Source organism: Pseudonaja textilis, chromosome 5 (assembly GCF_049901715.1).
Source record: "Pseudonaja textilis isolate UNSWEBS1 chromosome 5, rPseTex1.2, whole genome shotgun sequence".
NCBI lineage: Eukaryota > Metazoa > Chordata > Lepidosauria > Squamata > Elapidae > Pseudonaja > Pseudonaja textilis.
Window position 1 is genome coordinate 72,887,509 of NC_141994.1, and position 27,504 is coordinate 72,915,012.

At 45.9% G+C, this 27,504-nt stretch overlaps 1 protein-coding gene across 1 annotated transcript in view; it reads left to right on the top strand.

The window, feature by feature from the left end:
• Positions 1 to 27,504, top strand: part of LOC148125699 (uncharacterized) — a 53,798-nt gene that overhangs the window by 2,108 nt on the left and 24,186 nt on the right. The window contains exons 3-19 of the mRNA XM_087935502.1: positions 685 to 738; positions 1,669 to 1,713; positions 2,241 to 2,276; positions 3,970 to 4,005; positions 5,803 to 5,862; positions 6,631 to 6,756; positions 10,631 to 10,702; positions 11,263 to 11,298; positions 12,860 to 12,919; positions 15,344 to 15,388; positions 15,779 to 15,814; positions 17,027 to 17,062; positions 19,057 to 19,113; positions 20,856 to 20,927; positions 21,794 to 21,865; positions 21,994 to 22,029; positions 27,347 to 27,427. Of these exons, the coding sequence (XP_087791628.1) occupies positions 685 to 738; positions 1,669 to 1,713; positions 2,241 to 2,276; positions 3,970 to 4,005; positions 5,803 to 5,862; positions 6,631 to 6,756; positions 10,631 to 10,702; positions 11,263 to 11,298; positions 12,860 to 12,919; positions 15,344 to 15,388; positions 15,779 to 15,814; positions 17,027 to 17,062; positions 19,057 to 19,113; positions 20,856 to 20,927; positions 21,794 to 21,865; positions 21,994 to 22,029; positions 27,347 to 27,427 (960 nt within the window). The remainder of the gene's footprint in view (positions 1 to 684; positions 739 to 1,668; positions 1,714 to 2,240; positions 2,277 to 3,969; positions 4,006 to 5,802; positions 5,863 to 6,630; positions 6,757 to 10,630; positions 10,703 to 11,262; positions 11,299 to 12,859; positions 12,920 to 15,343; positions 15,389 to 15,778; positions 15,815 to 17,026; positions 17,063 to 19,056; positions 19,114 to 20,855; positions 20,928 to 21,793; positions 21,866 to 21,993; positions 22,030 to 27,346; positions 27,428 to 27,504) is intronic.

Below are 27,504 nucleotides of genomic sequence, written 5' to 3' on the forward strand. Positions count from 1 at the left end.
ACACCTGCAAGAAAACAACCAAGAACTCCATAGTCTTCCTCCTCCTCCTCCTCCTCCTCCTCTTCACAAATCTCACTCCCTTCTAGCACTGATGATGTTACCTAGTTTGGTCATGAAATGTCTGCAAAAAATTAAACAAGCTCAGAGAGCACCAAGGAAGCCACAATCCTCCTCCTCCTCCTCCTCCTCCTCCCTCCTCCTCCTCCTCCTCCTCCCACTCCCTTCCAGCTCAGAGAGCACCAAGGACTCCATAGTTCTCTCCCCGCCTTCCTCGTTCCCATCCTCCTCCAATTCCCCCCTTTGCCTCCTTTACCTCACAAACCCGACTCCCTTCTACGGTAGCACTGATGATGTTACCTAGTTGGGTCATGAAACATTTGCAAGAAAACAAACAAGCTCAGAGAGCACCAAGGAAGCCACAATCCTCCTCCTCCTCTTCCTCCTCCCCCTCTCCACAAACCCCACTCCCTTCTAACACTGATAATGTTACCTAGTTGGGTCATGAAATGTCTGCGGGATAAGAACCAAGGCCATAGAGCGCCAAGGACTCCAGAGTCATCCGTCTTTCTCCTCCTCCTCCTTTCTGAATTATTCCTGGCCTCAATTGATAAGACAGGTCGAGATAAATATGGGGGTGTATAGTATATTCCTAAAATAACACAAGCAATGTGTTCTGTCTTTTAGAAAGAAGGACCGGACTCAGTGGGTCTCGCTTCTGCAAGCGTCCAAAGTCAGAAGGTCAGTGCGGTTGTCCATTGCACAACCCTTGTGATTTATCAAAAAATCTTGAGTTGGAGATTTTTGGGGGCGGGGGGGGAATCAGTGCACGCTCCCCTCGGTGGGAAATTTGCCCAAATTGGATGCCCCTATAAAGGTATCCAAAATTAACCTTATATCCTTTTCCTTCTCAGAAATGCTATTGATAGATAGGTGATAGACAGATGATAGATAGATAGATAGATAGATAGATAGATAGATAGATAGATAGATAGATAGATGATAGATAGATAGATAGATAGATAGATAGATAGATAGATAGTGTAGATAGGTACGTAGGTGGATAGGTAGATAGATAGATAGAAATAGATACTGAGAGAGAGCGAGACAGAGAGACAGATAGATGGATATTGTAGATGATAGATAGATAGATAGATAGATAGATAGATAGATACTGAGAGAGAGCGAGACAGTGAGACAGATAGATGGATACCGTAGATAGATAGATGATAGATAGATAGTTAGATAGTTAGATAGATAGATAGATAGATAGATAGATAGATAGATAGATGATACTGAGAGAGAGAGAGAGACAGAGAGACAGATAGATGGATACCGTAGATAGATAGATGATAGATAGATAGATAGATAGATAGATAGATAGATAGATAGATGATACTGAGAGAGAGAGAGAGACAGAGAGACAGAGATGGATACCGTAGATAGATAGATAGATAGATAGATAGATAGATAGATAGATAGATAGATAGATAGATAGATAGATATAGATAGATTCTACAAATCAATGGAAGGATTTTGAGGGATGTATTCAGGATCCCACGAGTTGCTGCATTCCGACAACCCGATAAGCTTAGGGGTTAGCTTGCAGCTCGATGTAGATTGTGGTGCCTGGCCTTGCAAATCATGTTGGTTTCCTTGTGTCCACTGCAGGGAGAAAAGGGCTTTCCTGGAAACAAAGGGCTTAAAGGCGAGAAGGTACCTTTCTAACGCCGTTCTCTACTTACTTTTAACAGAATTGCACAGTTGGAAGGGCTCTTGGAGGTCTTCTAGCCCAACCCCCCTCCTGCTCAAGCAGGAGACGTTATGCCATTCTGGACAAAGGCTGGAAGTTTTTAAGAGGAGATTGGACAACTGCATGTCTGCATGGGGGGAAAAAAATGGGCCTTCCGGAAGCTCCAGAAGGCTGGAAATGGGCCCATTTCCGGCCTCCGGAGAGCCTCCGCAGCCCAGGGAGGGGGAAAACATGGCTCCTGGATGCTCTGGAGCACCAAAAACAGGCCTGTTTGCAGCCTCTAGAGAGGCTTGGGAGCCCAGAGAGGCCATTTTTGACCTCCCGGAGGCTCAAGAAAAGCCTCCGGAGTCTGGGAAGAGTGGAGACCAACTAGGCCACGCCCAGGCCCACCCAGCAACCCGTTCGAGAACCGGTTGCTAACTTTTTTTTTTTTTAAGCCCATCCCAGATTGTCAGCCAGATAGAATGGATTCAGCCTTTGTTTCTTACAGGGAGAACAAGGAGACCCAGGACAAGCAGGTGTGAAGGTAAGCATCGAAAGGAAAAAAAAACGGCGTGGCGGCTCGTAGGAGAAGATCAGGCAGAGCTGGAGCGGTGGCGTTAAACAAGTCATCACTTAGAAAATTGAACCTTTTCACAATATTCTAATTTTCTGAGATTGTGGATTTGGGGTTTTCATGAGCTGTAAGCCATAATCATCGCAATTAAGCCATCATCATCACAATTACGCCAAATCACGGCTTGACCTATCTTGCTTTGCATGTAATGAGTCTATCTCATATACTAGGTTCACCTTTTAAGTTGCATTACTGAAATAAAAGAACTTTTGCACGATATTCTAATTTTTCGAGTTTCACCTATAGGCTGAAAAACAGCTTCTATCCCAGGGCAGTAGCTTGTTTGAATTCTGCTGTATAGTGCAGTGTTAGTGCGGTGTCGGGAGTTTTCGGGTCAATGTGTGGAGGGTGAAGGAGGTGTGTTTGTGTTTATTTTCATGTTCATGATGTGCACTGAAGATGGTGTTTGATTTCATTGTACGAGGTGCAGTGACAATAAACGAAACGAAACGAAACAATGAAGTATTTTCGAGGGCAGAAGATCCAGTAGCTTAGCAACAATCTTTGTAAGATAAGCGTGGAATGTACTTCTGTTTTTAATAGCCGTACTGCTCCTTCAGGTTTTCCACCCTCCCTCCTGCTCATGGCAACTCGGAAACAAGCATAGGAGTGCTTTACGAGTTGACACTTTAGCTGACTAGATTCTCGTGCAAGGGCTTAGCAATGCATCCTTTCTGAATTGCAAATGAACGTGTGGCGCTGATCTTTTGTGCCTGACACAACCCTCCTTTTGCGCAAGTTCTCACAAAGGCAATGCAGAGCCCCGCAATTTGCTAACATTTCAGGCCCCATGGGAATAGAATCAGAAGTGAGGCGCATCTTAAAAGGTGCGTACGATCGCAAAAAATGACTCCCTCTGAGAGAAGCCAGCTCCTTCAGAATGTGGATGTGATACTCACCTCACACTAACCCCTGGTTTGTTTGTCATGTTTGTTGAACAAACTGTGGTTTCGATAGAAGAGGGTGTTTTTTAAGCTCAGGGTTGAACTGTGAAGTCTTTGGTGCTCTCTGACCTGGGTGGTTTTCTTGCAGACGTTTCACGACCCAACTAGGTAACGTCATCAGTATTAAAAGGGAGTAGATTTTGCAGAAAAGAGGAGGAGAAGGAGGAGGAGGAGGAGGAGGAGGAACTGTGAGGTCCTTGGTGCTCTCAGAGTTTGATTGTTTTCTTGCAGACGTTTCACGACCCAACTAGGTAATGTCATCAGTGTTAGAAGGGAATGGGGTTTGCAGAAAGGAGGAGGAGGAGGAGGAGGAAGAGGAGGAGGAGGAGGAGGAGGAGGAGGAACTGTGAGGTCCTTGGTGCTTTCTGTGCTTGGTGGTTTTCTTGCAGACATTTCACGACCCAACTAGGTAACATCATCCGTGCTAGATGGGAGGAGGAATTCGCATTCTTGCTTATATACAGTGGCTTGATATTTTAAACAAAGATACTCTGGGAAGGTAAAGAGATGTGTAAAATTGCACTCTCCTTCCTTGGAGAATCCGCCTTGCTGCTATTCACAGTTTGCGTCTCATCCAGAGCAATATTCTACTGCCAGTCAAACCAAATGTGTTGAGGACTAGAAACTTACCTGTTTCCTTACCTGTTTGTGTTTTCCAGGGAAGCAAGGGCAATGACGGTGAAGTCGGTCAAAAGGTAAGGAAAACTGGGTTTTAAAGGGAGGGATTCTCTCTGGGTGAGCAAGCCGTTGAAAATTGCCGATTTAAGAGAAATATTCAATTTACCAGCCTGATTTATACCATATGTTAGTTTATGTCCTGGTTTGCACAAGACAGTCAGCTATAAACTAACTGCACTGTTTGTTTTTGTTTCTTTGGCCTAAGCCCCAATAAAAAAAAACTAACCACAATTAGCACTAGCCAAGATTTGCATACTTACTGTATTTCTTTATTTATATCCCACCTCTATTATCTTTACAAATAGCTCAAGGCAGCAACAAAACCAACACACTTTCTCCCTCTTATTTTCCCCACAACAACAACCTTGTGAGGTGGGTTAGGTTGGGAGAGAGGAACTGGCCCAAAGTCATCCAGGCGGCTTTCATGCCTAAGGTGAAACTAGAACTCACCGTCTCCTGGTCATTGGCCCAAAGTCACCCAGGCGGCTTTCATGCCTAAGGTGAAACTAGAACTCGCCATCTCCTGGTCATTGGCCCAAAGTCATCCAGGTGGCTTTCATGCCTAAGGTGAAACTAGAACTCACCGTCTCCTGGTCATTGGCCCAAAGTCATCTAGGCGGCTTTCATGCCTAAGGTGAAACTAGAACTCACTGTCTCCTGGTCATTGGCCCAAAGTCATCCAGGCGGCTTTCATGCCTAAGGTGAAACTAGAACTCACCGTCTCCTGGTCATTGGCCCAAAGTCACCCAGGCGGCTTTCATGCCTAAGGTGAAACTAGAACTCACTGCTTCCTGGTGAATGGCCCAAAGTCACCCAGTTGGCTTTCATGCCTTAGGTGAAACTAGAACTCACCATCTCCTGGTCATTGGCCCAAAGTCACCCAGTTGGCTTTCATGCCTTAGGTGAAATTAGAACTCACCATCTCCTGGTCATTGGCCCAAAGTCACCCAGGCGGCTTCCATGCCTAAGGCAAAACTAGAACTCACCATTTCCTGGTCTTTGGCCCAAAGTCACCCAGTTGGCTTCCATGCCTTAGGTGAAACTAGAACTCACCATCTCCTGGTCATTGGCCCAAAGTCATCCAGTTGGCTTTCATGCCTTAGGTGAAACAAGAACTCACCATCTCCTGGTGAGTGGCCCAAAGTCACCCAGTTGGCTTTCATGCCTTAGGTGAAACTAGAACTCACCATCTCCTGGTCATTGGCCCAAAGTCACCCAGACGGCTTCCATGCCTAAGGTGAAACTAGAACTCACCGTCTCCTGGTCATTGGCCCAAAGTTATCCAGGCGGCTTTCATGCCTAAGGTGAAACTAGAACTCACCGTCTCCTGGTCATTGGCCCAAAGTCACCCAGGCGGCTTCCGTGCCTAAGGTGAAACTAGAACTCACCGTCTCCTGGTCATTGGCCCAAAGTTATCCAGGCGGCTTTCATGCCTAAGGTGAAACTAGAACTCACCGTCTCCTGGTCATTGGCCCAAAGTCACCCAGGCGGCTTCCGTGCCTAAGGCAAAACTAGAACTCACCATCACCTGGTCATTGGCCCAAAGTCACCCAGTTGGCTTTCATGCCTAAGGTGAAACTAGAACTCATCCTCAGGCTAATAATAACAAAAATATGGATAAACATAAAAAATAGAGATAAAAATATAAATACTATAAATACATAGATAAATAATAGCAAAAAAATATACATAATAGATAAATCTATTCTGAGTGGAGAACAAGATCCTCTGTCTTTGCCTTCCACCAGAATTTGGAGGTGCCGATTGTCACTGAGTTGATGTCTCCTCTTTTTTTTTTTTAATCTGCCTTCAAGGGAGAACCAGGAATTGGTTTCCGTGGTCCAGTTGGCCAAGGTGGAGCTCCTGGGCGTAAGGTTGGTGCAGTGAGAAGCTTGTGGCCGTGTTTTTGACGATGTAGTTTGGGGACCTAAATGATACTCTCAGGGACACCCCAGAATGAGGTCAAAACAATCCAGGTAGCAGTTGTGACATTTGTTAAAAAGGGGAAGTCCTTTGATTGCATGATAACAGAGGTGGGATTCCATTTTTTTAAACAACCGGTTCCGTGGGCGTGGCTTAGTTGGTGGGCATGGCTTGATGGTCATGTGACTGGCTGGGCGTGGCCAGCTCAACATCACTCACATCGAGGCACGCATCTCCTCCTCGCCTGGCCTCTCGTGACTGGGGGGATGTTGCAACAGTCGTAAGTGTGAAAAATGGTCATAAGTCACTTTTTTCAGTGCCATTGTAACTTTGAACGGTCACTCCACACAAGCAAAGTACCAGCAAAGGAAGGGGAAAAAAATTCCAGAGAAGTTCCTGAGACAGGAAGTCTAATCCTGCCAAGAATGTAATAAGGGTTAAAAGAGAGGCAGTTTCTGTAAGCAACACCAGAATGTTTCCTTCCTGCCTTCCTTACAGGATTAGCCCAGTAATTTCTTCTAACAACCGGTTCTAGTGAATAGCTGTGAACCTGTAGAATCCCACCCCTGCATGATAATAACTAATCTTTGGCCTTTTTTTTTAACCTCTCTTTTGTATGGCAACTTGGAAACCGGCATAGGAATGTTTTACAAGTTGACAATTAGACTTTTCCCCCCGCAATACCTTGTTCGTCACCTGATTGTGTTCCTTTCCGCCAGGGTGAACCTGGGGTACCTGGGCCGGCTGGAGCACAAGGCATACAAGGAATTCGTGGTAATGCTGGAATCCCAGGTTCCCAGGGAGAAAGGGGGCTTCCAGGCCCACCCGGAGTTCCTGGGCAAAAGGTAAGCAGCCTTTGGAGTTCGTAGCCCCATCCCCAAATCTCGCCATTCACCAAGACACGAACGGGTACAGGTAGGCAAGGACGTAAGATTCTCACAGAATCTCAATCATTAGATGTATTTACCTCGGTCCCCATGAGCTGTGATGGCTCAGTGGTTAGAATGCAGTACTGCAGGCTAATTCTGCTGATTGCCAGCTGCCGGCATTTTGGCAGTTCGATTCTCACCAGGCTCCAGGTTGACTCAGCCTTCCGTCCTTCCGAGGTGTGTAAAATGAGGACCCAGATGGTTGGCGGGGTGATAGGCTGACTCTGTAAACTGCTTAGAGAGGGCTGTAAAAGCCCTGTGCAGCAATATATGTCCAAGTGCTATTGGTAAGGGGAAAGGGAAGGGAAGGGAAGGAAGAAAGGAAGGAAGGAAGGAGGGGAGGGAGGAAGGGAAGGAGGGAAAGATGGAAGGTTGGTTTTGATGAGAAAGGAAAGAAGATCAGGAAGGATGGGAGGGAGGAAGGAAGGAAGGAAGGAAGGAAGGAAGGAAGGAAGGAAGGAAGAGCCATGGTGGCTCAGTAGTGAGACTGTAGTATTGCATGCTAACTCTGCCAACTGTCAGGAGTTCGATCCAGCTCAAAAGTAACTCGGCCTTCCGAAGTGGGTAAAATAAGGACCCAGATTGTTGGGGGCAAGAGGCTGACTCTGTACACCACTTAGAGAGGGCTGTAAAAGCACTTGTGAAGCTGTATATATGTCTAAAGGCTATTGGTAAGTGGAAAGGAAAGGGAAGGGGAGGGAAGGGAAGGGAAGGAAAGGGAAGGAAAGGAAAGGAAAGGAAAGGAAAGGAAAGGAAAGGAAAGGAAAGGAAAGGAAAGGATGGAAGGGAAGGGAAGGAGGAGGAGAGGAGAGAAGAGAAAAGAAAAGAAAAGAAAAGGAAAGGAAAGGAAAGGAAAGAAAAGGAAAGAAAAGGAAAGAATGGAAGGGAAAGGAAGGTGAAGGAAAGGAAAGGAAAGGAAAGGAAAAGAAAGGAAAGGAAGGGAAGGGAAGGGGGGAGGGACGAAGGAAGGAAGGAAGGGAGGGAGGGAGGGAGGGAGGGAGGGAGAGGGGGAGGGAAGGAGGGAGGGAGGAAGAGAAGGAAGGAAGGAAGGAAGGAAGGAGGAAGCAAGGAAGGAAGGAAGGAAGGAAGGAAGGAAGGAAGGAAGGAAGGAAGGAAGAGCCGTGGTGGCTCCGTAGTGAGACTGCCCTATTGCAGGCTAACTCTGCCGACTGTCAGGAGTTCAAGGCTCAAGATCCCTTTTTGTGACCATCTGACCAGCAAGGTCAATGGGGGAAGGCAAGAGTCACTTAACGACTGCGTGACTAACTTAACAAACTTCTGCCATTCGCTTAGCAACTGAGGCAAGTCAGGTCGTATAAAATGGAACAAAACTCACTTCACGACTGTCTCGCTTAGCAACAAGAATGCCTGGGCTCCATTATGGTTGTAAGTCGAGTATTTCCTGTACGCTGCCAAGATCTCTGAGGAGGGGGAAAAAAAGAAACTTTTTAGCCCTTTTCTAGCAACGTTTAACCGAATTTGTATTTTCCGAGCCGACGGTGCTTTCGCTAGAGGAAGCAAAGAGCTTTTTCAAAGAGCGGCAACAACCCCTGAAAGTCAAAATGAACTAAGTAACTAGGCAGGTAAGATTGGAAAATGGACAGAGAATTATCTTCCTGTATCATTTTGAGACAGGCTATTACTGGGTCACTTAGGCAGGCGTGCAAATCTAAGCCACCGCGACGTTTAATCCAGGTTAGAGTGACCCAAACCCTGTTCTGTAGAGAGAGAGAGAGAGAGAGAGAAATAAGTCAGCTCATTTTAAAACATTCCTTGTTCGAGGTAGAAGTCTAAGGACTTCAGACAAGCCAGCAATCTTGGCTAAGTCTCACGGATACAGGTAGCATTTGGAGGACCACCGAGGGGTGAAAATTTAGCTGGAAATTCAAGACAGCATCGCAGAAAGAAAGCCAGCTAGTCCTCGAATTATGACCCCAACAGAGCCTCACGTTACGGCCGCTAAGAGAAACGGTTAAGTGAGCTTCGCCCCGTTTCACGACCTTCCTTGCCACAGTTGTTATGTGAATCTCTGCCGTTGTTCAGTGTCGTGGTGTGTCAGCCACCGGCCCCTCCAGCAACTGAATCAAGAGGAGGAGGAGGAGGAGGAGGAGGAGGTGGAGGTGGTGGTGTGGGAGTCAGGATCAGCATCGGAACAACCTGGGAGCTCCTAGGAGAAAGAGGGAATGAGAGCAGAGAAGAGAGAGAGAGAGAGAGAGAGAGAGAGAGAGAGAGGACCCTGGGCCGTCCGTCAGCCCTCAGATGGAGAGTCAACAGCCCCCAGGTCTGGAAGTGGCTGATGAGGAAGAGGAGGAACAGCTGGGTCCAGTGCAGAGGTGGTGAATTCAGCAGATTCTGACCAGTTCTGGAGAACCAGTAGCGGAAATTCTGAGTAGTGGAGAACCAGCAAATCCCACCTCCGACTGGAGATTTTCCAGTATCCTTCCCCTGCCACGCCCACCAAGCCACGCTCACAGAACCGGTAGTAAAAAAAAAAATTGAATCCCACCACTGGTACGGTGCCTGACGTGCGGATGCACAGAAAGTAGAGGAGAGGAGAGCGGTGGAAATCTATGGGCCGGTCCTTGGGATGGAAGAGCCACCACTGCTAGCGAAGCTCCACCCTAGCTCTGTCCGGCAAGGGAAAGAGATGAATAGATGTGACAGACCACTATTCATCTTCCTGCCAGACAGACTTGTTAGCCTGCGGTGAGAGAGAAAGTTTTTCCTGGCGTTGCCGGCGCTCCTAATTAAAGGAATCTTTTGAGTTCACTTCAGAGGGTTTGTCGTGTTTGGTGAGCTGACTCAGAACATTCAGTTTGTCACACGGTTGTTATATCATAGACGGATATCAGGTCAAACACAGACTTTTAGAAGTCCGTAAGCTGTGGGTGGGAATTATTCTTCTTCAAATATATTTATTTATCAGTATTTAACAATGAGGTGGGGGAAACGACTATGAATGTGGGGGGGTTGTTGTTGTTTTATAAATATTTATTTTTGCAACGTGTTGTTTAGTTTTGCTTTGTTTTTGTATTCCTTTCTTTTCTTTTTTTTGAAATGTGTATTTTAACGTTGTTGAATAAAACGTTAACAATGATTGCAAAAAAGGAAAGAAAGAGCGAATGAATCGCTTGGCATAGCGGCTCCCAATCTTTTGGACACCGGGAACCGGTTCTACGGAGAAAAGTTTTATTTTTCCATGGACCGGAGAGAAGTGTGGCTTTGCATGATGTCTGCATCCCGCAGGTAGGGCCTTGCTTGTTTGCGCAGCCTGGGTTCTGCCATGCCATGGCCCGGGGTGCCAGTCCTTGGACTGGCCATTGGCGACCCCTGGCTTAAGCAAATCTCTTAAAATAGCCATTAAAGCGTTCGAGGCAATCTCAGGATGAAAGATCCCATGTTTATAGCCGAATCGGGGAAGGCCTGAACACATCCTCTCCAGCTACCAACGTTTAGATAAGCAGGGATGAACCCCAGACAAACGCTCGAGCAGAAAGCAATGACTTAAGGGAGGAATTTCCAAGGAGAAAACTGCCACACTGGCAAAGCGAGCTACAGTACGGTTGGAAGAAATATCCACCTGGTTCCGTTCCAAGCCAGGAGAAAGACGCTGGAAACACGGAGGCTGATTGGAAAGATGGTTTAATAGTGAACAGAACCACGAAGCACCGTGGTTCCGGTACAACTGACCCCGTGGAGTTGAAGTCCAACCGTAGGCGGCGTAGTTCAAGGTTATCCAAGCCCAAACTTTCAAGCCTGGTGATATTCACTGAAAATATTCTGTTTTCAGGGAGAACGGGGGAAAAGAGGCCGGATTGGATCGATGGGATCAAGAGGCCCTATTGGATCTTTCGGAGCAGAGGTGGGTTTGCCTTGGAAATGAGAGAGACAGGGAGGAGGGAGAGAGAGAGAGAGTAGAAATATCACTTTTTAAGAAGCCCAGTTGAAGTAATCTTTGACTTACAACCATTCATTTAGCAGACAGGAGGAGGAGGAGGAAGAGGAGAGGGGGTGGAAGAAGATGGATAACTGTGGAGTCCTTGGTTGTTTGTTGCAGACGTTTCATGACCCAACTAGGGAACATCATCAATACTTGAAGGGAAGGGTCTATTCTATTTTACTGTATAAAAGTATCTCAGTTGGTAGCTTTTGGACACCATTTTTTTTTCCGTTTATGTTTGTTTATAAATCCACTGTTTTTTGCAACCCGTTGGGGTTCTTATGCCTCGCTACATTACATTTGAGCCAACCTGGGGTGGGAGGTATGGAGTCGGAGGCTGAAAAATGACTAAATGTTGCCGGCATTCTGGGAAAACATTGCATCGCTTCCTTCTTTCGTCCAGTTGTGATCAATGGCTGATCCGAGCCACGCAAGGAAATCTCTGACAACGTTTGTGTCATCCTTGTTTTTTTCTTCTTCAGGGAAAGCCAGGTGCTCCCGGGAACAAAGGCAACAAGGTAAGTCCTCACCTGGTTGGGACAAACCTTGAAGGCGAGGGGTTCAAGGCGTCAGGTAAAGGTGGGCAGCAACGCGGAGGGCTATGTAAGAACAGGGCATTTTTTATCTTCGAAAATAACTTTCATTGAAATTATAAGGCAGGCATTATAATTTTTGACTTACAACATTCGTTTAGTGACCATTTGAAGTTACAACAGTTTATGGAAGACAAGTGTAGAGGACAGGTCTCTAGCATATAAAGAGAGCAAACCCCACTCCCTTTCAGCACTGATGATGTTACCTAGTTGGGTAATAAAATGCCTGCAAGGAAACGACCAAGCTCAGAGAGCACCAAGGAAGTCACAATCATCATCATTATCCTTTTTCTTTTTCCTCTTCCTCCTCCTCTTCTTCCTCTCCCCCTCCCCCTCCTCCTTCTAAACCCCAATCCCTTCTACCACTGTTACCTAGTTGGGTAATAAAATGTCTGCAAGAAACAATCAAGCCCAAGGAGTATCCAGTACTCCGTAGTCCTTTTCCACCTTCTCATCCTCTTACTCCACCTCCCTCCTCCTCTTCTAGCCCTGATGATGTTACCAAGTTAGGTAATAAAACGTCTGCAAGGAAACAGCCAAGCTCAGAGAGCACCAAGGAAGCCACAATCCTCCTTCTCCTCCTTTTCTCCCTTCTAGCACTGATGATGTTACCTAGTTGGGTAATAAAACATCCGCAAGGAAACAGCCCAGTTCAAAGAGCACCAAGGAAGCCACAATCCTCCTTCTCCTCCTCCTCCTCTTCTCCTTTCTAGCATTGATGATGTTACCTAGTTGGGTAAAAACGTCCGCAAGGAAACAGTCAAACTCAGAGAGCACCAAGGAAGCCACAATCCTCCTTCTCCTCTTCCTCCTCCTCTTTTCCCTTTTAGCATTGATGATGTTACCTAGCTGGGTAATAAAACGTCCACAAGGAAACAGCCCGGTTCAAAGAGCACCAAGGAAGCCACGATCTTCCTTCTCCTCCTCCTCCTCTTCTCCTTTCTAGCATTGATGATGTTACCTAGTTGGGTAATAAAATGTCCGCAAGGAAACAGCCCAGTTCAAAGAGCACCAAGGAAGCCACAATCCTCCTTCTCCTCTTCCTCCTCCTCTTTTCCCTTTTAGCACTGATGATGTTACCTAGTTGGGTAATAAAACGTCCGCAAGGAAACAGCCCAGTTCAAAGAGCACCAAGGAAGCCACAATCCTCCTTCTCCTCTTCCTCCTCCTCCTTTTCTCCCTTCTAGCACTGATGATGTTACCTAGCTGGGTAATAAAACGTCCGCAAGGAAACAGCCCAGTTCAAAGACCACCAAGGACCACAGAGGTAGCATTAGGATAGAACTGGGTAATTTGCAAACTCCCAGTAGCTCCTCTCTCCCCCCGCCCTTCCCCCACAGCACCCCATTCAGGAGTACCTGGGGAGGGGAATTAAAAACCAAGGTGAAGCCGGCCCCTTTTTTACACATGTCACACTCAGAGAGACATCTGGGAATTCTGGGTATTTCTTTGCATAAATCCACATTTTTTTCTCTCTGTTTTGCAGGGCGAGAGTGGCCTTGGCAAACTGGGTCCCAGAGGCTACCAGGGTTTTCCGGGCCCGCAGGTAGGATGAGCAGCTAACCGGGTTCTCCGTCTTCCTGTTCCTCCAGGTTCTGTTTTGAACTTCCCCCCCCAAAATTTAAATCAGGCTTGGATCTTCAGTTTGGTTGTAGGCCGGAGAGGCTGAGGCCTTAAATTCCCAAGTGGGTGGGGCCGAGAAGCAAAGTGGGTGGGATAAAGAAAGTGGGTGGAGTCACAGTCAAAGTGGGTGGCATCAAAAATAAGGTGGGTGGGACCAGGACACAAAGTGGGTGGGATCAAGAAATAGAGGGTGTGGCCAAGAACCAAAGTGGGTGGGGCCAGGAAACGCAGTAGGTGAGGGCAAGAACCCAAAAAGATGGGGTCAAGAAAATGGGCGGAGTCACAACCAAATAAGGCGGGTGGGACCAGGAAACGAAGTGGGTGGGATTAAGAAATAGTGGGTGTGGCTGAGAAACAAAGTGGGTGGGGTAAAGCAATAATGTGGGTGGAGTCACAACTAAAGTGGGTGGCATCAAAAATAAGGGTGGGGTGGGACCAGGAAACAAAGTGGGTGGGATTAAGAGATAGTGGGTGTGGCCAAGAACCAAAGTGGCTGCAGTCAAGTAATAACGTGGGTGGAGTCACAACCAAAGTGGGTGGTAACAAAAGTAAGGGTGGGTGGAGCCAAAAACCAAAGTGGGTGGGGCCAGGACCACAGCGGGTGAGGCCAAGAACCAAAATGGGTGGGGAATTCTGGGGAATTCTGGGAATTGAAGTCCACCATCTTCAACTCGCCAAGTTTGAGAAACATTGGACTAGAATTAAATAGAACTTCTTCCGGAAGGATCCTTTTCTCTCGCCCCCTACATTTTCCTCCCGGCCAATACCGTTTTGTACAGAATGTTGTGTCGCTTCGCACAAACCACAAGTGCCTTCTTGTGACAGTTTTGTCTCTTCCCACCCCCTCCAGATTCCACGACCGACTCCTCAGATTAAAATTCTCCTCTTCTTCCTAACCCCTCCGAATTCAACCCCTCTTGCAAAAACCCCCGGTAGAAAATGAATATTAAATAAGAGATATCTCCGGATACGTGTCCAAAAAATGGTGTTTATTTGCGGGCAGGGCCCCTCGGTCTCTCCCACACACCGTCGCGAAGCCTAAGAGGTGTTTAAAAATTAGCAAGCCAAATATCCTGATTTCTCTCGACGCTTTCAATACGGCGGCATATAAATAGGGCATTAAAGACTAATGGGCGAAAAGAGCAGCCAGGGTAAGCAACATTAGGCTGCCAGCAGAATTTAAATTTGACAGGACGGTATTAAAATGTGAGATTAATTCATTAGACGTCCAGAATCAGAGTGAGTCAAGGCGGCGTGGGCAGGTCTGAGGGGAAATAAATGGCTGAGCCCTTTTCCCCTCAAGTGTTTTTTGTTGTTTTTTGTTTTAATTCACAACTTGGAGTTCCGTTCATTTATTTATGCACGTCGAGCTGGGCTTAATTATTTTTATACCAATAACTCAAGGCAACAAATGAGAGATTGGTTGGATGGGGGTCCCCATTTTGTGCCTTTCCTTGCCACAGTTGTTAAGTGAATCACTGCAGCTATGAAGTTAGTCACACAGGTGTTAAATGAATCACTGCAGAGAGAAAGAGAAAGAGAGAGAGAAAGAAAGAGAAAGAGAGAGAGAAAGAGAGTGAGAGAGAGAAAGTGAGAAAAAGAGAAAGAGAGAAAGAGAGAGAAAGAGTGAAAAAGAGAAAGAAAGAGAAAGAGAGAGAGAGAGTGAAAAAGAGAGAAAGAAAGAGAGAAAGGGAGAGAGAGAAAGAGAGAGAAAGAAAGAGAGAGAAAGAGAGAGAAAGAGAAAGAGAGAGAGAAAGAAAGAGAAAGAGAGAGAGAAAGAAAGAGAGAGGGAGAGAGGGAGAAAGCAAGAGAGAGAGAAAGAGAGAGAGAAAGAGAAAGAGAAAGAGAGAGAGAGAGAGAGAGAGTGAGAGAGAGAAAGTGAGAAAGTGAGAAAGAGAAAGAGAGAGAAACAGTGAAAAAGAGAAAGAGAGAGAGAGAGAAAGAGAGTGAGAGAGAGAAAGTGAGAAAGTGAGAAAGAGAAAGAGAGAGAAACAGTGAAAAAGAGAAAGAAAGAGAAAGAGAGAAAGAGTGAAAAAGAGAAAGAAAGAGAGAAAGAGAGAGAAAGAAAAGAGAGAAAGAAAGAGAAAGAGAGAGAGAAAGAAAGAGAGGGGGGAGAAAGCAAGAGAGAGAAAAAGAGAAAGAGAGAGAGAGAAAGGGAGAGAGAAAGAAGAGAGAGAGAAAGAGAGAGAGAAAGAGACAGTGAAAAAGAGAGAAAGAAAGAGAGAGAGAGAGAGAGAGAAAGAGAAAGGTTGGTGACCCCTGAATTAGAGCATTTGTCGGAATTCTGACAGGTGGCCACAAAGGTCGTAAAATGGAGCACTGATGCCAATGTGACCCTTTTGAACAGGGGGAAGAAGGAGCTGTTGGACCTCGGGGGCCTCTGGGTGTGACGGTAAGTTAGTTTCCCCGGAGATTCTGGAGCCCATCCATCCGTTGAAGAGAAGAGCCGAGGCTTGCAAGACCCTACCTTAATTTTATTTTTTTTTACATTTTGAACATTGATGAATGTTTATTGATGAATTTATTATTTTAATTTCTTCACCTTTTGCACTGTCGTTCTTAAGCGCGTTGCAAGCCGCCCAGTTTCATGCAATAGCATGATACAGGTAGGCTGCATAAAATTTAAAATAAAATAATAAGATGAATAAAATAAAAATAAAGTAAAAGCAAAGCCAAAATTAAATTAAATAATAAAATAAATAAAAAATAAAATAAATAAGTAAAATAAAATAAATAATAAAATAATAAATAAATAAACGGGTTTTGTTCCTTTGTTTTCCAGGGACAGAAAGGCCCTGCTGGTTTGAAAGGGGAAAAGGTAAGAAGAACGAAATTCAGACATTTCTTTTATTTTCCGATTGTTTTTGAGCCCATGTGATATTCCCAGAAACATAAATTCTGTTGAATTGTGGCCCATCCTTCTAATTTTCATTGAGACAGATTTATGTGCTGTTATTATCACTGGCTGAAGAGTATTTACACCAAGACAAATTCCTTGTGTGTCCAGTCACACTTGGCCAATAAAGAATTCTATTCTATTCTATTCTATTCTATTCTATTCTATTCTATTCTATTCTATTCTATTCTATTCTATTCTATTCTATTCTATTCCACTCCATTCCATTCCATTCCATTCCATTCCATTCCATTCCATTCTATTCTATTCTATTCTATTCTATTCTATTCTATGAAAGTAACCTGATATAGGTAACACTCAGCTTAACAAAAAAAATTGAAAAAATAATATTTTTAAAAATACTAAAAATAAGAATAGTAAGATGCTAATTTCTTTGATGCTAATTTCTTAACTTGGTAACCTCTGGAGGAATTGGACTGCAGGGCCCATCATCCCCAGAGCACAAGGGAATGGATTTAACATGCATTTTAACCAGTGGAACTCCTGGCCTTTCAAGAAAGCCTACGTTACATAGACAATATCTATTTTATTTCAATATTTACAGCCTTGGAAACCTTAAGACTGGTGGACTTCAGCTCCCAGAATTCCTCATGGCTGGCTGAGGAATTCTGGGAGTTGAAGTCCATAGGTCTGATATGAACTGATATAAAGCTTATATATGTCGATCATATTTTATAAAAGGGTGCTTTTGTGTTTCTTTAAATGTGTTCCCCCCCCTAGTTTGCAATGGGTTAAATGTTTGCTGGCTATCTGCATCAGAGAGGCCATGAAATACAGGTAGTCCTCGACTTATGCCCACAACTGAGCCCCCAATCTATGTTGTTAGGTGAAACAGTTCAGGTTTCCCCATTGATTTGGCTTGTCAAAAGGTTGCGAAAGAGGGGTCACATATCACAAATATGAGGCAGTTGCCAAGCACCTGAATTTTGATCGCATGGCCACAGGATTGTTGCAACAGTTGTAAGTGTGAAAAATGGTTGTAAGTCACTTTTTTCAATGCCATTATAACTTTCAACAGTCACTGAATGAACTGTTGTAGTAAGTCAAGGAGGACCTGCAAATATCTGTGTAACGAAACCCACATAAATCCATCTGCTTCTTTTTCATTTGTAGGGTGACGTCGGCGTTCCTGGTCTCAAAGGAGAGAAAGTAAGAGAGATCCCAAATTGAGGAATGGGGCAGGTGGGCTGGAGGTTTTTAAAGAGGGGCTGGTGTTGGAATTCATTGTTGGGAAGGTAGTTTTATGCAACAATTACAGTACTATTCAGCCAATAGATGGCAGTGTTTACAAGTTTGGGTCTATATACTCTATGCTTTTTTGTTCTAAGTAGAGTTTGCTGTTACAGTTAAAATAGATGAGCAGTAAAGCACATGGTGACTGTACTATGTTTGCTCTGTGGTGCTTTATATAAACAGAATTTCTAACAACTGGACAGCCCCAGAAGTGGGCTGCTGCCGGTTAACACCGGTTCAGGTGAAGCGGTAATTAAGATTCTGTGCAGTTTGGTGAACTGGCAAATCCCACCACTGGCTGACCCCGGCCCTACTCATTTTTGGGGCTGTTTCTTGGGCCATTTTCAGCCATTTTTGGCTGTTTGGGGGGGTATTTTCATGCCATTTTTCAGGCCATTTGGGGGCAGCAAAAATGGTCTGAAAACAGCCCCAAAATGGCCTGGTTTTTTGGCGATTTTGGGCTGTTTGCAGGTCATTTCTGGCTGTTTTCAGGCCATTTTTGGAGATGAAAACAGCCTGAAAACAGCCCCAAAATGCCCTAAAAGCGGCTGAAAAACCGGCCAAAAAAATGGGTGGGGACGGGGCCAGCCAATGGTGGGATTAGCCACAACTGACTGAATCCTACCTCTGCCTTTGTGGCGAGTGGCTGGAGGCAGGGCTGGGCGTGATGAGTGACGTCGCCCACCCAGTCACATGACCAACCGCCCACGCCTACCCAGCCAGAGAACCGACGGTTAAGTTATTCCGGTTCTACCACTGGACAGCCCCCTGTCTGAAATGATATAGGTCTTCCGCTCGGGCAAAGGGTTGGACGAGAAGACTTCCAAGGTCCTTTCCAACTCTATTCTTCTATATTCTGTTCTGTTTTTCTGGTGTTCTATTTTATTTATGTATACATACACATATACATATACGTTCTGTGTTCTGTAAGATACTTTTAATGGGCAAGAAACCTTTTTAACTTGAGCAACATGTAACAGAAATTATTGACCATCCCATCCCAAAGCGGAAAAGTTTAGGAAGATGGATACGAATAAGGAAAGAGTTAGCGATGGCTGCTGAGGACGATCCATCCATCCATCCATCCGTGTAACGATCTCTTCCAGGCCACTGAAAACATCATTTTGTTCCTAATGTTTTATTCACCTTTCTTTGGGAAGGGGCCTTAGCCATTCCTTGAAGACGGCTCTTCTGTCCTAAGGACCGGCCCATAGATTTCCACTGCTCTCCTCTCCTCTCCTCTTTCTGCACATCCGTCTGTCAGGCACTGGACCCAATTTTTCCTCCTCTTCCTCATTAGCCACCTCTAGACTTGAGGGCTGTTGACTCTCTATCTGAGGGCTGATGGACGGTCCAGGGAGAATGGGGCTTGAAGTATGAAAAAGTGTAAAGAAAAAAACTAAAAAGATAATGCGACGGAGGTTCGGAAACAGTGCAAGGGCGTGCCCGAGGGCGCAAGAGAGGTGTGGCATGAGTTAACAAGGTTGTCTGGAGGTGCATGGAAAAACAGTGGCTGACACAACACAAACACAGAATTGCTAGGGAAGGATGCACAGGTGTGGAAGATTTACCCCAACAACATTACGATTTCCCGCTGGCTTCCCCAATGACTTTCTGGGAAAAACGACAGGGAAAAAAATTGACAAATAGTGATCGTGTGACTGCAGGGCGCTACAACTGATTATAAATGCCCCAGTCAGTTGCTAATTGGCCAGAACTCCAACCACATGGGTGGGATGGGATGGCTAGAACTCCAAGGACCGGTCATAACCATCAATTGTTCAGTGCAGAACTGGTTGGGGAATTCTGGGAGTTGAAGTCCACGGAGCTTAAAGTTGCTAAGGTGGAGAAGGCCAACCCTAGGAACCGCCCAGCGCAAGCGATGTTTCTCCTGTATGTTTGAACCACAGGGAGAATCCATCACGACCTTTGGACCTCAGGGCTACAAGGGCAACAAAGGAGATACGGTAAGTTGTGTTGACTTGATTGTTGTTGGGAATGATGCGTTTGCTTTCTTCCAAGCTCATTGAGATGGAAGCTTTGGGAGGGGTGCTATTGTTCTGTTCTGATTAGGAACCCTCTTATATGACATCTGATACATCGGAAAGGTACCCGAGCACATGGCTGGAACATGACCAGTCCATGCTAGAAGAAACAAGCTCTTTACTGATAAGAAGAGAATATTGGTAGCTCAGGGTTGAACTGTGGGCTCCTTGGTGTTCTCTGAGCTTGCAGACATTTCATGACCCAACTAGGTAACGTCATCAGTGCAAGGAGGGAGTGAGATATGCTCTCTGTACAAGTGGCTTGTCTTACCAGTGTTGGTGGAAATTTTCTTGGTGGTGCCTTGATTAGGCTGTTATTTACCATTTGATTGTTTTCCTGCGTTGTAGTTCCTTGACTGGGGTATAAACAGAGAGCAAACTGCTTTCCCGATTACCTAGTTGGATCGTGAAATGTCTGCAAGAAAGCAACCAAGCTCAGAGAGCACCAAGGAACACATAGTCCTCCTCCTCCTCCTCTCTCTCTCTTTCTTTCTCTCTCTTTCTCTCTCTCTCTCTCTCTCTCATCAGTGCTCCCTTCCAGCACTGATGATGTTACCTAGTTGGATCATGAAACATCTGCAAGAAAACCACCAAGCTCAGAGAGCACCAAGGAATCCACAGTTGCTGTTGTTTCTTCTTCTTCTTCTTCTTCTTCTTCTTCTTCTTCTTCTTCTTCTTCTTCTTCTTCTTCTTCTTCTTCTTCTTCTTCTTCTTCTTCTTCTTCTTCTTCTTCTTCTTCTTCTTCTTCTTCTTCCTCTTCCTCTTCCTCTTCTCCTCCTCCTCCTCCTCCTTCTCCTCCTCTTCTTTTTCCTCTTCTTTTTCCTCTTCTTCCTCTTCCTCCTCCACCTCCTCCTTCTCCTCTCTCTCTCTCTCTCTCTTTCTTTCTCTCTCTTTCTCTCTCTCTCTCTGTCTTTCTGCAAACTCCCTTCCAGCACTGATGATGTTACCTAGTTGGATCATGAAACATCTGCAAGAAAACCACCAAGCTCAAGCACCAAGGAATCCACAGTGCTGTTGTTTCTTCTTCTTCTTCTTCTTCTTCTTCTTCTTCTTCTTCTTCTTCTTCTTCTTCTTCTTCTTCTTCTTCTTCTTCTTCTTCTTCTTCCTCTTCCTCTTCCTCTTCCTCTTCCTCCTTCTCCTCCTCTTCTTTTTCCTCTTCTTTTCCTCTTCTTCCTCTTCCTCCTCCACCTCCTCTTCTCTCTCTCTCTCTCTCTCTTCTTTCTCTCTTTCTCTCTCTCTCTCTGTCTTTCTAAACTCCTTCAGCACTGATGATGTTACTAGTTGGATCATGAAACATCTGCAAGAAAACCACCAAGCTCAGAGAGCACCAACAAAACCCACGCGATGCTCGTTCTTTCCACCCTGTCGGTCTGAAATCGAATCCTTTCTCGTTCCTCCAGAAAAGTTTCTTTGTAGAAATAGCGCCATCTTGGTGTAACACCAAGATGAGGAGAAGTTAGCCTTTCGCTTATCCAGGAGATGCCTACAACCAACAGGACAGAAGATTTTTAAAAACAGAAGAAGTTATCTCTCTCTCTCTCTCTCTCTCTCTCTCTCTCAATCTCTCTTTAACTCTTAATCGTGGTTACTCCAAACCAAGAGAAGGACAGCTTAAATTCTTATTTCCACCCCCCACACCCAATTTGTACCTTTTTTTTATTTAGGGGGAACGGGGTCTTCCCGGTTTTGACGGAGACAAGGGCGAGAAAGGAGAAGACGGGCCCTTTGGAGAAAAGGTATTTTTGAAGATTTCCATATCTTTAATTTTTTGAGGGGAGAGAGGGGAAAACTTATGTCTTGGTCTGTTCTGACCTAGGCTCCCAAAAGCACGAAGCCAACTCCTCGTCCCGATAAAACCACTTTTATATAGGTTAAAGGGAATTCCTCTCCAGAAAAGTCCCGGCCAACAGTCTTTCAAGAGATTGCACAACGACAGACCTTTATCGGGCTGAGAGAGTTGCCAGGCCGATAGCTTCCAAACGCCATGCTGACGCAGCAATGAGTTGTCAAGAAGTCAGGAACAGATCTTCACCCTAATTAAATGAACTAATTGTCCCCTGCAAACCCCACTCCCCTTTCGCTCCTCTTTATTCTCTATGGGAGGGGCCATTCACCATCCACCTGTGGCTTTACTCCCGCGTCGATCCTTGTTCCTTAGCTGTTCCCTTCTCCTGGCAGCTCTGTGCATGCGCACACTGGGAACAGGCTCCAGCTGTTCTTCTTCCCCACTGATCTCCGACTCTGAAGGCAGCTGATAACCGTCGGACGGCCCTGGCCCCATCTCTGCCTCTGATGCAGAGCCTCCCCCAGACTCCAGGACTGGCCTCTGTTCCTCCCCAACCTCCTCGCTGTCCGACTCTGCCACCAGCTCTGCTGGCCCCTGGCGGGCCACAACACTGTCCAAGTGAAAAGCTGTGACCAGAATGTATGAAGTGCCACAACAGTAGTAGCACATTCTCCCCCTCCTAACCACAAATCACAATATAGGCTGTCCCATAACGGGGAACAGAATTTCCATCGCTGAGCGAGGCAGTTGTTGAGTCAAAAAAAAAAAGGGGGGGGGAGAAAGAAATTATATTTATTTATTTTCTTTTTCCACTAGGGGATGAAGGGAGATCAGGGGGCCAAAGGAATCATGGGTTTATTCGGCAGAAGAGGACCGGCGGGACAGAAGGTTAGTGGAACAGCTCCGAGGTTTCCACGAAATACAAGCGACTATTTAGGATTCATTCAGGAAGACAAAGTCCATGGTGCTCTTTGGGGCATTTGATATGGTTCATATAATTTTGTTCCCCCCGGCAGGGAGAAATTGGAGAACCAGGTCTGATGGGATTTGCTGTAAGTTGGAAATCATCTCCCTTCCCTTCCTTCCTTCCTTCCTTCCTTCCTTCCTTCCTTCCTTCCTTCCTTCCTTCCTTCCTTCCTTCCTTCCTCCCTCCCTCCCTCCCTCCTTCCTTCCTCCCTCCCTCCCTTCCTTCCTTCCTTTCCTCTTTCCCCCCTCCTTCCTTTTTCTTCCTTGCCTCCCCCCTCCTTCTTTCTCCCTCCCTCCTTCCTTCCTTCATTTCTTCCTCCCTCCTTCCCTCCTTCCTTCCTTCCTTTTCCTTCCTTCCTTCCTCCCTCCCTCCCTCCTTCTTTCTCCCTCCCTCCTTCCTTCCATCATTTCTTCCTTCCTTCCTTCCCTCCTTCCTTCCTTTTCCTTCCTTTCTTCCCTCCCTCCTTCCCTCTTTCCTTGGTTTGTTCCTTCCTTCTCCTTCCTTCCTTCTTTTTCCTTCCTTCCCTCCTTCCTTCTCTCTCCTTCCTTCCTTCCTTCCACTGATTTTGCTGTAAGTTGGGTGTCATCTTATTCGTTCATTCATTTATTCGTTCATTCAATATTTGGGATTTATTGTCATTCGGAAGTCCTTCTTTCCTTCCCTCCCTCTCTTCCCTCGGAATCACACCTGCAGTCATTCAATTAACCCACTGCCACAAGAAAGCTTGCCAAATGGAGAAAACTTCACTTGACATCCGTCTCGCTTAACCGCAGACACGTTAGTCCCAATTGCGGTCGTAAGTCAAGGACTACCTGCATTTCCGCCATCCATCATCCGGCCAGGTCTTCTGCTTCATTTATTCATGTCCTCTTTGCTCTTTTCCAGCACTGGATCAATAATTCCCTTTTTCGAAGTGACCTTTATTGAGGCTTTCTGTATCTTGATTTTATTTATTTTGGGTGCACTTAAAAGGCCAATGATCAGAGGGCAAATATTACCAGCTGTGTGCCTGACTCAGGCCAGGGAGGGGAAGGGGGGGGTCTTGTTTGTTGAGGGAGAGGCAGACCTGCACAGGAGAAAGTGGCGGCCTATCTTCTTTCCCGCCTTCATTTTTTTATCCCTTCAGTCAAAGTCAACTTTTGAGGGCACCAAAGAATCATTCTTGGTGATGTTCTTGGAGATAATGAGGAAGCCACTTGGTTTTTTTTAACAGATAACAGATAATCAGAGTTGGAAGGGTTTTGATCCTCTTTTTCTTCTTCTTCTTCTTCTTCTTCTTCTTCTTCTTCTTCTTCTTCTTCTTCTTCTTCTTCTTCTTCTTCTTCTTCTTCTTCTTCTTCTTCTTCTTCTTCTTCTTCTTCCTCCTCCTCCTCCTCCTCCTCCTCCTCCTCCTCCTCCTCCTCCTCCTCCTCCTTCCAATCTCTTCCAATCTTCTTCCAATGGCAGTCCGATCTCTTATTGAAAGTCTCAAGTGGTGAAGCTCCCACAATTTTCGAGGGCAACTTCTGTTCCATGGGTTGATTGTTCTGTCAGAAAGTTTCTCCTTATTTCCAGGTTGAATCTCTCCTTGTTCAGTTTCCATCCATTATTCCTCGTCTGGCCTTCAGCTGCTTTGGAGAATAGCTTGTCCCCTTCCTCCTCTCTGTGGCAGCCCCTCAAATACTGGAAGATGCTCTCCTGTCTCCCCTGGTCCTTCTCTTCTCTTCCCTAGACTAGCCAGGCCCAGTTCCTGCAACCGTTCATCGTATGTTTTAACCTCCAGTCCCCTCATCCTCCTGGTTGCTCTTCTCTGTACTTTTTCCAGAGTCTCAACCTCTTTTTTATAGTGTGGTGACCAAAACTGGGTGCAGGACTCTAGGTGTGGTCTTACTAAGGCTTTATAGAGTGGTATATTTCCTGGGGGTTTTTCCAATTCTCAAGCTAGAGGATCACCTGGTGGCCTCCCATCCAATAACAGAATGACCAAGAGGGAAGAGTGTCCAGTGTCCAAACCCTCTGCTCAAGCAGGAAACCCTCGACTTACGACCTCAACTGAGCCCAAATTTCGGCTGCTAAGTGAACCATTTGTTCGGTGAGTTGTGTGCTCCATTTCATAAGCTTCCTTGACACGGCTGTTAAGTGAGAAACAGGATTGTGAAGAGAATCCAGCTTTCCCCGTGGACTTTGACCGTCAGAAGGTCACAAAAGGGGACACTACAACCATCATAACTACGAGTCAGTTGCCAAGCGCCTGAATTTTTGACCAGGTGATCCAGGGGATGCTGTGACGGTTGTAAGTGCGAAAAACGGTTCCTAAGTTCCTACTTTTGAGTTGCTGCTGTAACTTTGAATGGTCACTAAACGAACAATTGTAAGTTCGAGGACTACCTGTACCATTTTGTTGGAAATAGCTCTAAGCCAACACAGGAAACTTGGATCGTTGAAAACAAAGATAATTTATTTAAAACAAAGTAAAAAGGCGGCTTGCAAAATGCCAGTGACCTTTTAGCTCTAAACCTCAGCAAGCCGGTTCAAAGCAAGAGCCACGCCTTTGAGTTCCAAAACCGACATTATATACAGTTTCATCTCGACACCCAAGTTTCCCCCCTTGAGACTCATTCCTTCTCAACTTCAAACTCATTGGATAGGCCCTCAAGTGTTGCAGCTAATCCTAGGATGTCTCCAAGGAAAATTATTTCCTTCCTTTATTTTCTCATCTGTACCCAAAGGTGGGACTCTACCAGGGGTGGGATTCTACCGGTTTGCACCTATTCGCTAGAACCGGTTGTTAACCTTCTAAGCAGTTTGGAGAACCGGTTGTTAGAAGAAATTACGGGGCTAATCCTGTAAGGAAGGTAGGAAGGAAACATTCTGGTATTGCTTACAGAAACTGCCTCTCCGTTAACCCTTATTCCATTCTTGGCAGGACTAGACTTCCTGTCTCAGGAACTTCTCTGGAGTTATTTTTCCCTCCTTTGCTGGTACTTTGCTTGTGTGGAGTGACCATTCAAAGTCACAATGGCACTGAAAAAAGAGATTTATGACCATTTTCCCACACTTACGACTGTTTCAGCATCCCCACGGTCATGAGAGGCCAGTCGAGGAGATGCGTGCCTCGATGTGAGTGATATTGAGCTGGCCAGCCGGCTCGGGGCGCTCCAGTGGCGAGCCCAGGCAAAAACCGCGCACGATCGCGGATCCCTGTCTGTCGCCGAAGCCCTTCAAACCGGAAGTCCGATGTGAGTGATATTGAGTTGGCCACGCCCAGCCAGTCACATGACCACCAAACCACACCCACCAACTAAGCCACACCCACAGAACCGGTTGTTAAAAAAATTGAATCCTACCCCTGGACTCTACCGGTTTGGAGAGGTTCTCTAGAACCGGTTGTTACGATTCTGCGCAGTTTGGAGAACCGGCAAATCGTGCCCCTGGCTGGCCCCGCCCCTCTCCGCTCACCTCTCCCCTCCCCACCCAGTCAGTCCTTATCGTGTATGCGCGACGTAGCACGCATGCCTGACATCGCTGAGTGCATTCTTCCCTGCCCAATCACTCCTCAAGGTATTTTATTCTCCTCCCGACAATCAGCTGTTCTGATGATCCGCTATGCCGTGATCCTCCTCGCTGTCTTACTGCTTCACCCAGGGGGCTTCCCTGAGGCCCAGGAGGCAAAAAAGGACATGTGTGTGTGCACGCGCGCTGCGCCGTGTCCCCCCGCTCCATTTTTTGGCCTCCTGGGTGCAAAAACGCCCCTGCAGGAGGCTTCTCTGTGGCCCAGAATGGGGGCGAGGATTTGCTGCTAAAGAAAAAGAGAGAGAGGCCACGCCTACCCAGTCACCTGGCCACGCCTACCTGGCCACACCCACAGAACCAGCTGTTAAAAAGTTTGAAGTCCACCCCTGTCCATACCTTTGAGTACCTCTTCCCTTGGCTGCCTACGGGGCATTTTTCCTTAGCGTTAAGGACTGTAGCATGCCCCTCATCAGGGTCTCCTTCGAACGCCTGAAGATACAATTTTCAAAGCTCAACATAAAACTTCCATTTTTGGAAGAGATTATAACAAAAAAAACCAAAAACCCAACCTTCCCTTCAACATAATAATAATATAAAAAATATGCAAAGGCGTAAATATCAAAATGAGTGTATATCAAAATGAGTATATCAAAATATCAAAAGCAGGAAGATACGGGGAGGTATGTTTTTCTAATCATGTCAGCATCTTATATACCAGTGATGGCAAAACTTTTTGTTGTGTGCCGAAAGCGTGCGCGCTCTGGCATCCACAATGCAATGCGCTCCCCCCCCATGCATGCGCATGGAATACCCGCATTCCCACCCTCTTACCTGCACTGCGCATGCGCGCGCCTCTCAGCTGATTTTGGGCCTGTTTGAGGCCATTTTCATCCTCCCGGGAAGCCTCTGCAGCCTCGGGAGGCTGAAAAACTGGGCCCGCTTTTGGCACTTCTGGTATTTCCAGAAGGGCTGTTTTTTGGCCTCCCGAGGCTACAGAGGCTTCCCTCGAACCTTTGGGAGGGCGAAAACGGCCTCAAACAGGCTGAAAATCATCTGGGAGGCACGCACATGCACAGTGAAAGTCAACCACTATCTCAACACCACTACAATGCAGGTCCAAAAGAGACAGAGCCTGGACCTGGACTCCATGGTTTTGGTGGCCATTTTGACGTTTTTTGTCCCCCTTCCTGTGGACGCCCCAGGAGAACTACCAGACCATGCAAATCTGCAGGTGTTTTATAGTTAGGAAATGCCTCTCCTGTTTTCTCAAACGTTTCCCTGCAATGCAAGCATCACTTAAAATAATAAAAAGATAACTTGCTACTTATCTCGTGCAAACGAGAGAGAGAGAGAATAAAATAGAAGGCAATAAATATATCTTTCTCGCCCAACAAATAGGTGGCAATTGATGTGCTATTAGAGGCTGTTGATTCACCATCTAATCGGCCTCGGAGAACATCCACGCCTCGCCTGCTCTTCACCGGAGGCGGCAGAATCCTTTCCACTCATTACCTCACACACTCTTTATCTTTTATCAGTTATCCGCTATCAGGTGTATTTCCTCTCTCTTTTTCACTCTTTTGTTTTAACTCTCTTCTTCCAAACTGATCATCTCTCCCTGTTTCTCTCTTTATATCTATCGGTATCTATTTATATCTAACTATCTAACTTCTATCTATCTCTATATCTCCATCATTTCATCCATCCATCCACCCGTATCTATCTATCTATCTATCTATCTATCTATCTATCTATCTATCTATCTATCTATCTATCTATCTATCTATCTATGGTATCCATCTGTCTCTCTGTCTCTCTCAGTATCTATTTCTATCTATCTATCTATCTATCTATCTATCTATCTATCTATCTCTATCTATCTCTCTTCAAATCAAATTGACTTTTTACAGGGAACTGCGGGTCTGAATGGGAGGAATGGAGCGAAAGGGGAAAAAGGAGATCGAGGCCTGCAGGGGCAAAAAGGAGAGCCGGTAAGGATTTTGAGGACAACTGGGATCCTTGGTGCTCTCAGAGCTTGATTGTTTTCCTTGCAGACATTTCATGACCC